A 14859-nucleotide genomic window follows, 5' to 3' on the forward strand; every position below is an offset into this window, starting at 1 on the left:
AAACAGTGTATAGTTACAAAATCATTTCACTTCAGGTTAATAGCAGACCACCTCAAGGTGTCACTCAGAGAGAACCGGGATATTCTGATGTAGCATTTCAAAATGAAAGCCCTTCAAAATCTCATGCATGAGCTAACTTCAAATCACATTCATGAGACAATTTGTCTAACTTCAGATTTGATTTTAGAGAGTCACTGATTCTACCGGGTCACATGGAATCCTTTTCATTTATTTGTGGTTCATCGTTTTTCATTCTTTATCATCTTCTTTATTCATTCGATTCACTTTGTTTATTTCATTGTTTATTAATTTATGCGTCCTAAACTTAATCTAATGTTAAATTATCTTACTTAAACTAATTGTGCCTTATGGCAGAAGCTGAGTGCCATCATTCTTTTTATACTAATTTATGGGTTTCAAGTTTTCAGTTATTAATAACGTTACATAAATTTAATTTTAATTAATTATTAATTATGAAATCTGCAACAAGCAATAACACTACAATGACTTCAACATCAGGATCTGTATATGCAAGAAAATATATTGAAAATATCTAGCCAGTACTTAGACAGGTATTTAGAACTCTGTTTTAGGATATCAATCTGATCTTCTTTTTCTTTTTTAAAATCAAAACGTGTTTTAATTGTTTTGGTACCTTTACAAATTTAATTTCTTGCATTTCACATATTTTTTTCATGTTTGCATCTTGATTTAAAGAGTTGTTTTAGGTATCTTCTAATGTGAGTGAAACTCACACACTGAGTCAGCATTCTCTCCCCTTTCACCTCCGTCAGGAATAAAGGAGGGCTGCACAGGTTTATGCTTTAAATTAAGAGTTTATTCCTCTTGTTCGGGCATTTTTTCTTTTTCAAACATTTCTTGTGGAGGCTGATAGTGATTTGAATTGATTATTTTTCAAAAAATGCCAGTTTTTCACTTTCACACTTGCCTGAAAGATCTTTTAAATCAAAAATGTCCCTTGATAAGAGCAAATAAAAGAGATTAAACAATTTATTTGGAGCCTAAAAGTGTACAGACCGTCTTTGTGCACTGAAGTTAAGTATTTGTTTGTCTTGCATCTGAGTATCTTTGCCTGGAATGTGCACACAAGTGTTCCCAACTCTCCATTGTTGCTATCGAATAAAAGCAAAAATACATCAAACATTTTTGGGAAGATAAGTCTTCTATATATTACTACTACAGGTTTTTGTTTGTTGTGCATATCCTTTCTCATGATTCTTGAGTATATTAAATGGAAAACTGACTACGATTCAATATTGAAACACAAAGTGGAGTCTATTTAAAAGCCACTGAATATTTTAGTGTAATATCATTTGTTTGTTTTTTCCCCTTGTTTCTGTATATTAAACAAACTCAAATACCTCGAGATTGTACTTAAGTGCAGTACTTGAGTAAGTTTACTTAGTTATACCACCACTGCTGAAACTTGTGTGTCTGTGTGCATGCATGGTAAGGCTAAAGCCCTTTTGAGCCTACAAGTCCTTATTCAGGGATATTTTGCCCCTGGTCCTGCCTCTGTGAGTATCAGAAACATGGCGGAAAGCGAATTGAACGTTGACAGCCTCATATCTCGACTACTGGAAGGTACTGCAGCGATGTGATAACCTTTCTTCCCGTATTTTTTATCGAGAAAATGACTGACTTGTACGTTGTTTTTTGTAACGAGTAACTTCACAATATGTTAAAAACACGTTAGCATCTCGCGTTCTCTGCTATCGTTCAGGAGCAACCCGTAAGCTAACGCTAACCGTTGCGTTAAAAGCTCTCTGCTGCAGGAGAAATGTAAACTTTAGTAAACGTTAGCATGATTCACAGTCCTTTGTAGCTATATCTTCGCTAATGTTGGATTACTAATCAACGGTAGTCGTGGCACTTTGCGTAAAAAAAGGGAGAGTGGCGTAACAATTAGCCCGCTAGAGAGTTAGCTATCTATGCTAATGATATAACTTAACGGTGTAACGGCTAAACTAGCCGACTAACGTCAGCAGAGTCCGGGCAGGTAACTGTTTTATCGTGAAGGACGGGATGTAATGGGAAGAGAAAGAACCGTGGGTTTCTGTGATTGCTAAGTAACATTACTAACTGTTCTCCTTGGCTAGGCTGGTTGCTAGCACGTCGGCTACCACCCAGGACACGCCCCCTTTCGAAGGAAACCTAAACCTGCATAACTAGCTACTGTTTCATCAACTATATCCGGAGAATTTCCTTAGTTTCTAAAGTTTGTTCCTAAACCACATATTTAAACGACGAAACATGTCTAACTATATGGAAGGCAAATGAAACAAAGTCGCATTTGGACTGGAAAGGATAAATATAAATTTGCTGATGAACACTATTCTGATCATGGCAAATGTATAATTTAACCAAACTAAATGTATGAAAACTCCACTCTAGACTTTTCTTCCTTCACTGCCACTCACTTCCAGCTTCATATCTTTTACTTGCCAGTTCATAACAACTTGTGTTGACTTCCAGTCCAGTGGTATCACTATCAAAGTCCTCATGGGTTATTTATGAGATTGTATAGCTTTAGAGCCGTGCACTGGCACACGTGAATGCACTGATATTGTTTGTGGTTAGAATACTGATTTAGCCTGCAATTTGAAAATGTAGTTACCTGTCCCATTGTCATGATGTTGATTTTGATGCATATTAGTTCTGATCGCTGTGGCAGGTTGCTTAATGTGTTAATGTCTAGTGTCAAATACTTACTCAACCCTGTCAGAGAATCAGCCAATGTTGAACTCTTTTGTCTTGCAGTGCGAGGATGCCGTCCAGGGAAGGTTGTACAGATGACAGAGGCTGAGGTGAGGGGGCTCTGCATCAAGTCCAGAGAGATTTTCCTCAGTCAGCCGATCCTGCTAGAACTGGAGGCTCCACTCAAAATCTGCGGTGAGAATGGCACCTATCACTTTAAAAAAAAAAAAGTACCTATATCCCAGTGCAGGGTGATGACAAAACACATGATGTTGATAGTTAGAGGCAACCGTGGCAACTCTACATTGTTTCTTAAGCCCTGCGATTTCACCAGGATAAGTTAAAAACACACACAGTTATTCAAAATCTTTATCTAATCTGTTCATTAATTTCACGTAATTGATTGAGATTGTAATGTTACTTGCAGTATTGTGACACCATTTAAACATTTGATGTACATATCCTTCCAGGTGATATCCATGGACAGTACACAGACTTGCTGAGGCTATTCGAGTATGGAGGTTTCCCACCTGAGGCCAACTATCTGTTCTTGGGGGACTACGTGGACAGGGGGAAGCAGTCACTGGAGACCATCTGCCTGCTGCTCGCCTACAAGATCAAATACCCAGAAAACTTTTTCTTGCTCAGGGGGAACCACGAGTGTGCCTCCATCAATCGCATCTACGGCTTCTATGATGAGTGTAAGTTGGAAAACACACCTGTTTGTTAAGCTACATGTGCATACTGTTCACAGTCCTAATGGTGAGTTGGGCTACTGCAAAAAAAAAAATGTATATATAAAATCTGAATGTAGTAACCCAGTATTATAGGTTAAAAGTATTATTATTATTATTTTTTTATTTTTTTTTTACAATTGCTTCTTATTTTTTTTGTCTGCCACTTTTCTTATTGTTTTCCTCAGGCAAGCGCAGGTTCAACATAAAGCTCTGGAAGACCTTCACAGACTGTTTTAATTGTCTGCCCATTGCTGCGATTATTGATGAGAAGATTTTCTGCTGCCATGGAGGTTTGTGAAGCGCCTGCATTATGTAGTAGCCTCTGAATATTGTGGATAATACACTTCTCCCTGAAATCAAAGCTTACCTGTTTAAAATAGAGGCTTGTATAATGATTTAATTATTTATCTGCGTTCAGTATTCAATGAGGGGTGCATTATTTTTCGTAATAGCAATATTAAATGGTATGTTATAGTATGTTTAGGGATAATTTTTCTATATTTCTATTACATACTTAGTTAAAATATATGTAATGTAACCACAGGTTTTAATTGTGATGAATCATTCATTGCATTATGATGCTATTGAGAATATCATTCTTTTTTTAAAGCCCATTTTTGTTGCATCAGCACAATACCTGTAAGTCATCATATTTCCATTTTGCTTAAGGATGAAAAGACACTGATTCACAGGATTTTCTGTAGTGTTTGTTATTTATATTACAATTATCTGTTGTCCTCAGGGCTCTCACCTGATCTGCAGTCCATGGAACAAATTCGGCGCATTATGAGACCCACCGATGTCCCAGACACAGGTCGGTTGTGTTTGTGTTGCTGAACTATAAGAGGACAATATCTTGTTGAGCTGATTGCAACTTTCACAAGCTGCAGATGTTTCTATATATGTCTGCACTGCTCGATTATAGATTGCTGATTGTGTTCATTAACTGCTTATAATTTGTGTTAAAAATGTAATGCTGATGTGCCGCTTTAGATTAATTAATTATGCTATTAGTTTTGGCTAAAATAAAGCGGACCTTTTTTATGTCATACAAAATAAAAGTAATATTAATACAGTTTAATAATATGAAATTATTATAGTATAGTATGTCATAAGCAAATTTTAACCACAGGTGATTTTCTTAATTTTTTTATTTTTAATAGATTAGCAAAAATTTCAAACAAACTTTTTTCACATTATCATTATGGAGTATTGTGTGTAGAATTTTGAGGGAAAAAAATGAATTTAATCTATTTTGGAATAAGTGTAACAAAATGTGGAAAAAGTGAAGCGCTGTGAATACTTTCCGGATGCACTGTAAGAGGTTGATCACTATAAGCAGTTTGCAATGTATGAAAAAATGTCATAAAGTATATATTCATATAATTTGATAATATGAACATTAATTAGCGTGTCATAAAAAAAATAATGTATTGATATAGTTAATAAAATGAAAATGTAATATGTGATTGACTGCTTGACTTTGCTGCTCTTTGTGTCAGGGTTGCTGTGTGACCTGCTGTGGTCGGATCCAGACAAAGACGTCCAGGGCTGGGGGGAGAACGATCGGGGCGTGTCCTTCACCTTCGGAGCCGATGTGGTCAGCAAGTTTCTCAACCGCCACGACCTGGACCTCATCTGCCGAGCACATCAAGTAACTCTTGCGCTGCTTTGTGATTTTAAGATTAAGAGAATTTTGCCGATTTTCAACTGGTTGTGTGTTGTTGCAGTGTGGGTGTTATGCACCAACGAACAATGTAATGTCCCCCCACCGAATAAGGTGGGGGGACCTTGGACCCTCAGCTCTTACATGTAGTTCAACCCTAATTGTAAGGTTAACTTCTATAATGCAGCTTTACTTCCATGTAGGTTGAATTATGTGTTGACACATCAGCACTACTGAATAGACCTTTAGTGCAGTTTTTGGTCAATTAATATAAACCATTATTATAATATATTCTGTTAAGGGCTGCTACTTATTATTCTTTTTTTAAATTATTTTCTTGATTTATCAGTTTAATTGTTTGACCAGTGAATTTTTGGCAATTTAGCTTAAAACATATCTTCAGTGATATATACTTTTCGTCTTTAATCCTGCTACCTTACAGGTTGTTGAAGACGGTTATGAGTTCTTTGCCAAGCGACAGCTGGTAACGCTGTTCTCTGCCCCCAACTACTGCGGGGAGTTTGACAACGCAGGTGGCATGATGAGTGTGGACGAGTCCCTTATGTGTTCCTTTCAGGTAGAGAACCCTCCGTTTGTTATACCGTAACATAAACGCTCATTTGTGGACTTTAAAATGTATTCATTAGGACCGTCGTCCTTTCTTTCAGATCCTGAAGCCGTCAGAAAAAAAAGCGAAATACCAGTATGGAGGGGTTAATGCAGGACGCCCTGTCACCCCGCCTCGCACCGCTCAGGCACCAAAAAAGAGGTGAGCGGCTGGCCCTGACTCTCCTCCTTCTCCCCCGGTCGATCACTGGCCAACGTCCCTGCAGGCTGCCTCAAACACTCCAGCCTTCTCTCAGTCAGCTTGTTCATGTGTAAAAAAAAAAAAAAAAGAAGAAAAAAAAAAAACTCCAGGAGTGTCTTTTGCTTGTTCTGTGGGTATTTTTATGAACATGTGTTTTTCAATTTCTTATTTGATGCCATGGTCTGCATTAACTCTGCTACTCACTCCATTCAGCAATATTTAAACCAAACTCTTGTGGAATGGGCAAGATGTTAAGAAAAGATGCTTCTCTTCCTTCACATTAACAATTTCCATAGTGATTTTGTGAATGCATGCACGCTTGTGAGGTTGAGATGGGTTCTTTGCTCTAGCCAATGTAAAACCATAAATTCTCATTGACAACAGGGCTAATTGTCTCTCGTCCTACTGCCATTGCCCACTTCTATGCTGGATGAAGTGCTACACTGCTTAGTGGAATAGATTTACATTTTGGGAAATATGCTTATATGCTTTCTTATAAAGAGTTGGATAAGGAAGTTTACACCACTCTCCTTTCTGTCAAATATGAAACTGACATCAGCTGCTGGCTAACTTAGCTTAGCACAAAGACTGGAAACAGGAGAAAACAGTTATTCTGGCTCCGTTAACTGAAACAACCTCCACCTACCAGCAGCACAATGTTTGTTTCATCCATCTTTTTGGTACTGAGTAAACAAACTTGAAGAACAAAGATGAAGCATTGATCTTCTCATCTACATTAACTTTCAGCAAGAACGCAATTGAACATAATTTCCAAAATGCAAATTTTTCTTGAAGAATTGCAAGTTGGAGATTGCTATGACTTTCCCTTCAACTTAAGAATGTTTTTTTTTCTCAAAGAGATATCGATAATATCCAGATATTTTGATGTTATAAAATAAATTATTTTGAAAATCTTGCTATTTGCAAGCCTATTTAAAAATATTTGAAAAGTTCACAGCCATCTATGGTGTACCTCTACTAGCACATTAATATTCAGTCGATGCTCTGAATTAGATCTGTTTTTAATGACTAATTTAAACTGATTGTATGTGGAAACCAAACATCAGTGAAGCAATTACAGAAGTTGTGTAGAAAAGTCGAGACGAATGAAAACCACAGCAGAAACTGAGGTAAAGTACAGGATTCAAAAGTAGGTGTCAGTACACTCATCTTAACAGCAGTAGATGTTGACCTCTCAATCACTGAACATTGTTGCACTTCCAGTTAGGCCTGTCACGATAACTACCTGTGTTGAACGATGTATTTTCCAAGAAATGCGATTGCTTATTATATTAATATTATTGTATTTTTATTACAAGATACTTTCATGCCATTCATATAATGATAATGTAATAGCATACTGCGAGTACACCCTTTCTAAGAGCAATGAACGCGTACAATGCAATGTACAAGTCTTGTAATGGAAAACCCTGCTGTTTATTCTGGCATCATGTCGGCTAAAAGGCTGATCACATTCTTCTGTAAACAAACATGTATGTAAACATAATGGGGAATATTGAAGTCATGTCAATTAATCATACGAAAAGTTGACAACAAAGATTATTGAGCTTATGTCCATATGTTGTATCAGTCGTTACCGTAGTTGTCGTAACAGGCCTATTTCATTGCATGACATTGTAAAGAGGTCAAACTCATCAAGGCAAGACGATGGTTTTTTGATTATTGTTGGCTAGTTAATATTGGTTATATATTTCCAACTCCTTAATGAACACTGAACCAACGTATTTTTTATTTATTTAAATCTTGCCTTTTGCTTTGTAAATTTATTGGTCTTCAAGTTAGAAACAGTATGTTAAGACGTTTTGAGATTTGTACGAGTTTGTTTGAAACGAGTGAAATAAAAGGTGTTGAGCCTGCTCTCTGTTTCTCTTTAAGTTGTTAAAATTGTTGAAAAAAGTCATAGTATAACGTGAAAAAATGTCACGGTATAGTATTTTAAAATAAGTTATAGTATAGTAAAGTATGTTAGGAAAAGCATATGTTGAAAAAACCTCATAAAAAGTAAAAGTAAAAAAAGTCAGTATGGTATGTTGAAAAATGTAATAGTATACTAAGTATATTAAGTAAAACAACAATTCCTATCGTAGTTTGTTGAAAAAAGTAATACAGTAGTTTGATGAAAATAATCAAAATTGAATTTGTCAAAAAAAAGTCATAGTATAGGTTGTCGAAAAATTGTCGTAAAAAACTCATAGAACAATATTTCAAGAAAAATCATAGTATGTCGAAAAAGTTTTGAAAAGTCATAAATAAGTGATAGTATAGCATGTGGATTTATTTTTTGAAAATAGTCATAAAACTGTGAAACTGTGAAAACTGTGGCCAATTTAGCCAAGTCAAGCTTCTTGATAAAGCGGTGATCTTTCATAGCCGGAACCACACCTGACCAATAAGTGGCTCATCCTCTGACGAACCAGATCCTGCAAGACTAAGAAGAGGCAGGACAAAGGACACAAACCCTAGTGGATTGGAGTGGTATTAATGTATGTCATGAAAATGTCATAAAAGTATAGTATAAAACATTTTTTTGTAAATAGTCATATTGTGGTATAGCATTGAAATAAAATATGAAGTCCTTGTATAGTGTAGTATGTCGAAAAAGTCATAGTATAGTATGTTGAATAAAGTCATTGGAAAGTATGTAAAATAATTCATAAAAAGTCATAGTATAGTAGTATGTCGAAAAAGGTAATAAAGAAGTTATTCAAAAGTCGTAAAAAGTTTAGTATGTCGAAAAAAGTCAGTAGGTTTTGTCGAAAATAATTCATAAAAAAGTCATAGTATAGTATGTCGAAATAAGTCATAAAATAGTATTTTTTTAAAAATCATAAAAATGTCATAGTATAGTATGTTGTAAAAAGTCATATTATAGTAAGTCGAAAAAAGTCTTTAAAAAGTCATAGTTTAGTATGTCGAAATAAGTCATAGTAGGTCATGTCTAAAAACATTAAAAAAGTCATAGCATAGTTTGTTGCCCTACATGCCAGGAGGCATAAAGGGCAATGAGAGAGTGAGAGATAGTATGTTGAAATAAGTCATGAAATAGTATTTCGAAAAAAGTCATAGGAAAGTATGTAAAAGAATTCATAAAAAGTCATAGTATAGCATGTCGAAAAAGGTAAAAAAAAAAAAAAAGTCATAGTATAGCATGTCGAAAAAGGCTAAAAAAAAAAAAGTCATAGTATAGCATGTCGAAAAAGGTAATAATAAAGTCATAGTATAGTATGACAAAAACTTAATTAAAAAGTCATAGTATAGCATGTCGAAAAAGGTAATGAAAAAGTCATAGTGTAGTATGTCAAAAAATTAATTAAAAAGTCGTAGTATAGTATGTTGTGAAAGTCATAAAAAAGTCATAGTATAGCATGTCGAATAAGGTAATAAAAAAGTCCTGATATAGTATGTTGAAAAAGTCATAGTATAGTATGTTGAATAAAGTCATTAGAAAGTATGTAAAATAATTCATAAAAAGTCATAGTATAGTAGTATGTCGAAAAAGGTAATAAAGAAGTTATTAAAAAGTCGTAAAAAGTTTAGTATGTCGAAAAAAGTCAGTAGGTTTTGTCGAAAATAATTCATAAAAAAGTCATAGTATAGTATGTCGAAATAAGTCATAAAATAGTATTTTTTAAAAAATCATAAAAATGTCATAGTATAGTATGTTGTAAAAAGTCATAGTATAGTAAGTCAAAAAAAGTCTTTAAAAAGTCATAGTATAGTATGTCAAAATAAGTCATAGTAGGTTATGTCTAAAAACATTAAAAAAAAGCCATAGTATAGTATGTCAAAAAAAGTCATAGCATAGTTTGTTGTAAAAGTCCTAAAAAAGTCATAGTATAGTTTGTTGCCCTACATGCCAGGAGGCATAAAGGGCAATGAGAGAGTGAGAGATAGTATGTTGAAATAAGTCATGAAATAGTATTTCGAAAAAAGTCATAGGAAAGTATGTAAAAGAATTCATAAAAAGTCATAGTATAGCATGTCAAAAAATGTATTAAAAAGTCATAGTATAGCATGTTGAAAAATGTATTAAAAAGTCGTAGTATAGTATGTTGTGAAAGTCATAAAAAGAGTTAAAGTATAGCATGTCGAATAAGGTAATAAAAAAGTCCTGGTATAGTATGCTGTAAAAAGTCAAAATAGTATTTTTGTAAAAGTCATATAGTACAGTACCCGTATAGTACAGGGTATCAACTAAAATTCAACAAGGTACAGTTTGAGACAATTTTCTTACGCAAAGTTCCGGTACATCACAATGATGTCTAACTTGCGCTATGATTTAGTGCCATATATATTGAAGTAGCCTTGTATCAGTTGTATCAACGTCTGTAGTAGTCTACAGCTGACTGTCAAATCAAATAAAGACAGTTCAATTGAATAATATATCAACAATATTTATTGTCAGATTTCAAATTGAACTGGATGAATTATAAATAATACATACTCTAATAATAAATAAATGTTCTTTTCTTTCATTTGAACTAAAATCAGGGCTGGATTAAACAATGAAATACACAACAGAAAGCTTTTGAAAAATATGCGTCTTAAAATAAAGTACTTAGATTTAGAAGAATGAAATGAACTGACTCAGACTAGAGTTTTGCACATCTCACTGATGGAGTCAGTTGCTCTAACTTAGTTAGGTTTTGGAAAAGAGTGTGGTTGATGTTAACTACACTGACTACCAACTCACAGGAGGTTAGGTTTGGGCCACAAAACCACTTGGTAAGGTTTAGGAAAAAGAGCGTGGTACGTGATGTATAGTATACGTCATAGTATAGCCTGTCAAAAACGGTCATAGTATAGCATGTCGAAAAAATTCAAAAAACAGCCATCGTATATTATGTCGAAAACAGTCATAGTATAGCCTGTCGAAAAAAGTCATAGTATAGCCTGTCAAAAAAATTGAAAAAACGGTCATAGTATAGTATGTCAAAAAAATTGAAAAACGGTCATAGTATAGCATGTCGAAAAAAGTCAAAAAACAGCCTCAATATATTATGTCGAAAACAGTCACAGTATAGCCTGTCGAAAAAAGTCATAGTATAGCATGTCAAAAAAATTGAAAAACGGTCATAGTATAGCATGTCGAAAAAATTCAAAAAACAGCCTCAATATATTATGTCGAAAACAGTCATAGTATAGCCTGTCGAAAGCAGTCATAGTATAGCCTGTCGAAAAAAGTGAAAAACGGTCATAGTATAGTATGTCGAAAAACGGTCATAGTATAGCATGTCGAAAAAAGTCAAAAAACAGTCATAGTATAGCCTGTTGAAAGCAGTCATAGTATAGCCTGTCGAAAAAATTGAAAAAAGGTCATAGTATAGCATGTCGAAAAAAAGTTATAGTAATGGTATTTTGGGGTTGAGACTAGCATAGCAGGAGTCAGGGATTGAACCGACGACGCTCTGATTGAAAGGCAGCCCTGCACTCCACTTAGCCACGGACAGCAATTGAGAACCACTGTCATAGTATCTCTATAAAAAGTCATATTATATATCATGTAGAAAACAGTCATAGTATAGCCTGTCGAAAAAAGTGAAAAAAGGTCATAGTATAGCATGTCGAAAAAATTCAAAAAACAGCCATCGTATATTATGTCGAAAACAGTCATAGTATAGCCTGTCGAAAAAAGTCATAGTATAGCCTGTCAAAAAAATTGAAAAAACGGTCATAGTATAGTATGTCAAAAAAATTGAAAAACGGTCATAGTATAGCATGTCGAAAAAAGTCAAAAAACAGCCTCAATATATTATGTCGAAAACAGTCACAGTATAGCCTGTCGAAAAAAGTCATAGTATAGCATGTCAAAAAAATTGAAAAACGGTCATAGTATAGCATGTCGAAAAAATTCAAAAAACAGCCTCAATATATTATGTCGAAAACAGTCATAGTATAGCCTGTCGAAAGCAGTCATAGTATAGCCTGTCGAAAAAAGTGAAAAACGGTCATAGTATAGTATGTCGAAAAACGGTCATAGTATAGCATGTCGAAAAAAGTCAAAAAACAGTCATAGTATAGCCTGTCGAAAGCAGTCATAGTATAGCCTGTCGAAAAAATTGAAAAAAGGTCATAGTATAGCATGTCGAAAAAAAGTTATAGTAATGGTATTTTGGGGTTGAGACTAGCATAGCAGGAGTCAGGGATTGAACCGACGACGCTCTGATTGAAAGGCAGCCCTGCACTCCACTTAGCCACGGACAGCAATTGAGAACCACTGTCATAGTATCTCTATAAAAAGTCATATTATATATCATGTAGAAAACAGTCATAGTATAGCCTGTCGAAAAAAGTGAAAAAAGGTCATAGTATAGCATGTCGAAAAAATTCAAAAAACAGCCATCGTATATTATGTCGAAAACAGTCATAGTATAGCCTGTCGAAAAAAGTCATAGTATAGCCTGTCGAAAAAAATTGAAAAACGGTCATAGTATAGTATGTCGAAAAAATTGAAAAATGGTCATAGTATAGCATGTCGAAAAAAGTGAAAAACGGTCACAGTATAGCATGTCAAAAAAAGTCAAAAAACAGTCATTGTATATTATATCGAAAACAATCATAGTATAGCCTGTCGAAAAAAGTCATAGTATAGCCTGTCGAAAAAATTGAAAAACGGTCAGAGTATAGCATGTCAAAAAAATTGAAAAACGGTCATAGTATAGCATGTCGAAAAAAGTCAAAAAACAGCCTCAATATATTATGTCGAAAACAGTCATAGTATAGCCTGTCGAAAGCAGTCATAGTATAGCCTGTCGAAAAAAGTGAAAAACGGTCATAGTATAGTATGTCGAAAAACGGTCATAGTATAGCATGTCGAAAAAATTCAAGAAACAGCCATCGTATATTATGTCGAAAACAGTCATAGTATAGCCTGTCGAAAAAAGTCATAGTATAGCCTGTCGAAAAAATTGAAAAACGGTCATAGTATAGTATGTCGAAAAAATTGAAAAACGGTCATAGTATAGCATGTCGAAAAAAAGTCATAGTAATGGTATTTTGGGGTTGAGACTAGCATAGCAGGAGCCGGGAATTGAACCAGCGACCCTCTAATGGAGAGACAGCCCTGCGCTCCACTTAGCCATTGACAGCATTTATTATATATCATGTAGAAAACAGTCAGAGTATAGCTTGTCGAAAAATTGAAAAATGGTCATAGTATAGCATGTCGAAAAAAAGTCATAGTAATGGTATTTTGGGGTTGAGACTAGCATAGCAGGAGCCGTGAATTGAACCAGCGACCCTCTAATGGAGAGACAGCCCTGCGCTCCACTTAGCCATTGACAGCATTTATTATATATCATATAGAAAACAGTCATAGTATAGCCTGTCGAAAAAAGTCAAAAAACAGCCTCAATATATTATGTCGAAAACAGTCATAGTATAGCCTGTCGAAAGCAGTCATAGTATAGCCTGTCGAAAAAAGTGAAAAACGGTCATAGTATAGTATGTCGAAAAACGGTCATAGTATAGCATGTCGAAAAAAGTAAAAAAACAGTCATAGTATAGCCTGTCGAAAAAAGTCATAGTATAGCCTGTCGAAAAAAATTGAAAAACGGTCATAGTATAGTATGTCGAAAAAATTGAAAAAAGGTCATAGTATAGCATGTCAAAAAGAAGTCATAGTAATGGTATTTTGGGGTTGAGACTAGCATAGCAGGAGTCAGGGATTGAACCGACAACCCTCTGATTGAAAGGCAGCCCTGCACTCCACTTAGCCACGGACAGCAATTGAGAACCACTGTCATAGTATCTCTATAAAAAGTCATATTATATATCATGTAGAAAACAGTCATAGTATAGCCTGTCGAAAAAAGTGAAAAAAGGTCATAGTATAGCATGTCGAAAAAATTCAAAAAACAGCCATCGTATATTATGTCGAAAACAGTCATAGTATAGCCTGTCGAAAAAAGTCATAGTATAGCCTGTCGAAAAAAATTGAAAAACGGTCATAGTATAGCATGTCGAAAAAAGTGAAAAACGGTCACAGTATAGCATGTCAAAAAAAGTCAAAAAACAGTCATTGTATATTATATCGAAAACAATCATAGTATAGCCTGTCGAAAAAAGTCATAGTATAGCCTGTCGAAAAAATTGAAAAACGGTCAGAGTATAGCATGTCAAAAAAATTGAAAAACGGTCATAGTATAGCATGTCGAAAAAAGTCAAAAAACAGCCTCAATATATTATGTCGAAAACAGTCATAGTATAGCCTGTCGAAAGCAGTCATAGTATAGCCTGTCGAAAAAAGTGAAAAACGGTCATAGTATAGTATGTCGAAAAACGGTCATAGTATAGCATGTCGAAAAAAGTCAAAAAACAGTCATAGTATAGCCTGTCGAAAGCAGTCATAGTATAGCCTGTCGAAAAAATTGAAAAACGGTCATAGTATAGCATGTCGAAAAAAAGTCATAGTAATGGTATTTTGGAGTTGAGACTAGCATAGCAGGAGTCAGGGATTGAACCTACGACCCTCTGATTGAAAGGCAGCCCTGCACTCCACTTAGCCACGGACAGCAATTGAGAACCACTGTCATAGTATCTCTATAAAAAGTCATATTATATATCATGTAGAAAACAGTCATAGTATAGCCTGTCGAAAAAAGTGAAAAACGGTCATAGTATCGTATGTCGAAAAAATTGAAAAACGGTCATAGTATAGCATGTCGAAAAAATTCAAGAAACAGCCATCGTATATTATGTCGAAAACAGTCATAGTATAGCCTGTCGAAAAAAGTCATAGTATAGCCTGTCGAAAAAATTGAAAAACGGTCATAGTATAGTATGTCGAAAAAATTGAAAAACGGTCATAGTATAGCATGTCGAAAAAAAGTCATAGTAATGGTATTTTGGGGTTGAGACTAGCATAGCAGGAGCCGGGAATTGAACCAGCGACCCTCTAATGGAGAGAC

General features: G+C 34.8%; 1 protein-coding gene across 1 annotated transcript; it reads left to right on the top strand.

The window, feature by feature from the left end:
- The first annotated feature begins 1463 nt into the window (after window positions 1–1463).
- On the top strand, window positions 1464–7806 carry LOC137870897 (serine/threonine-protein phosphatase PP1-beta catalytic subunit-like). The gene is made up of 8 exons (XM_068708357.1): window positions 1464–1605; window positions 2782–2913; window positions 3189–3419; window positions 3641–3745; window positions 4198–4269; window positions 4958–5109; window positions 5564–5698; window positions 5790–7806. The coding sequence occupies exons 1-8, from the start codon at window positions 1464–1466 to the stop codon at window positions 5892–5894; spliced, it is 1074 nt and encodes a 357-aa protein (XP_068564458.1). The 3' UTR covers window positions 5895–7806.
- Window positions 7807–14859: the final 7053 nt, after the last annotated feature.

The sequence above is a fragment of the Cebidichthys violaceus genome, unplaced genomic scaffold, assembly GCF_023349555.1.
Source record: "Cebidichthys violaceus isolate CVI_PGR_0920_01 unplaced genomic scaffold, fCebVio1.0.p SCAF_14, whole genome shotgun sequence".
NCBI classification, from domain to species: domain Eukaryota; kingdom Metazoa; phylum Chordata; class Actinopteri; order Perciformes; family Stichaeidae; genus Cebidichthys; species Cebidichthys violaceus.

Bases quoted from the DNA above. Each gene is read 5' to 3' on its own strand.
- LOC137870897 (XM_068708357.1), top strand. From the start codon at position 1,464: ATGCATGGTAAGGCTAAAGCCCTTTTGAGCCTACAAGTCCTTATTCAG. The intron at 1,606-2,781 runs GTACTGCAGCGA...TTTGTCTTGCAG, and splicing joins CATATCTCGACTACTGGAAG to TGCGAGGATGCCGTCCAGGG. The intron at 3,746-4,197 runs GTTTGTGAAGCG...TGTTGTCCTCAG, and splicing joins GATTTTCTGCTGCCATGGAG to GGCTCTCACCTGATCTGCAG.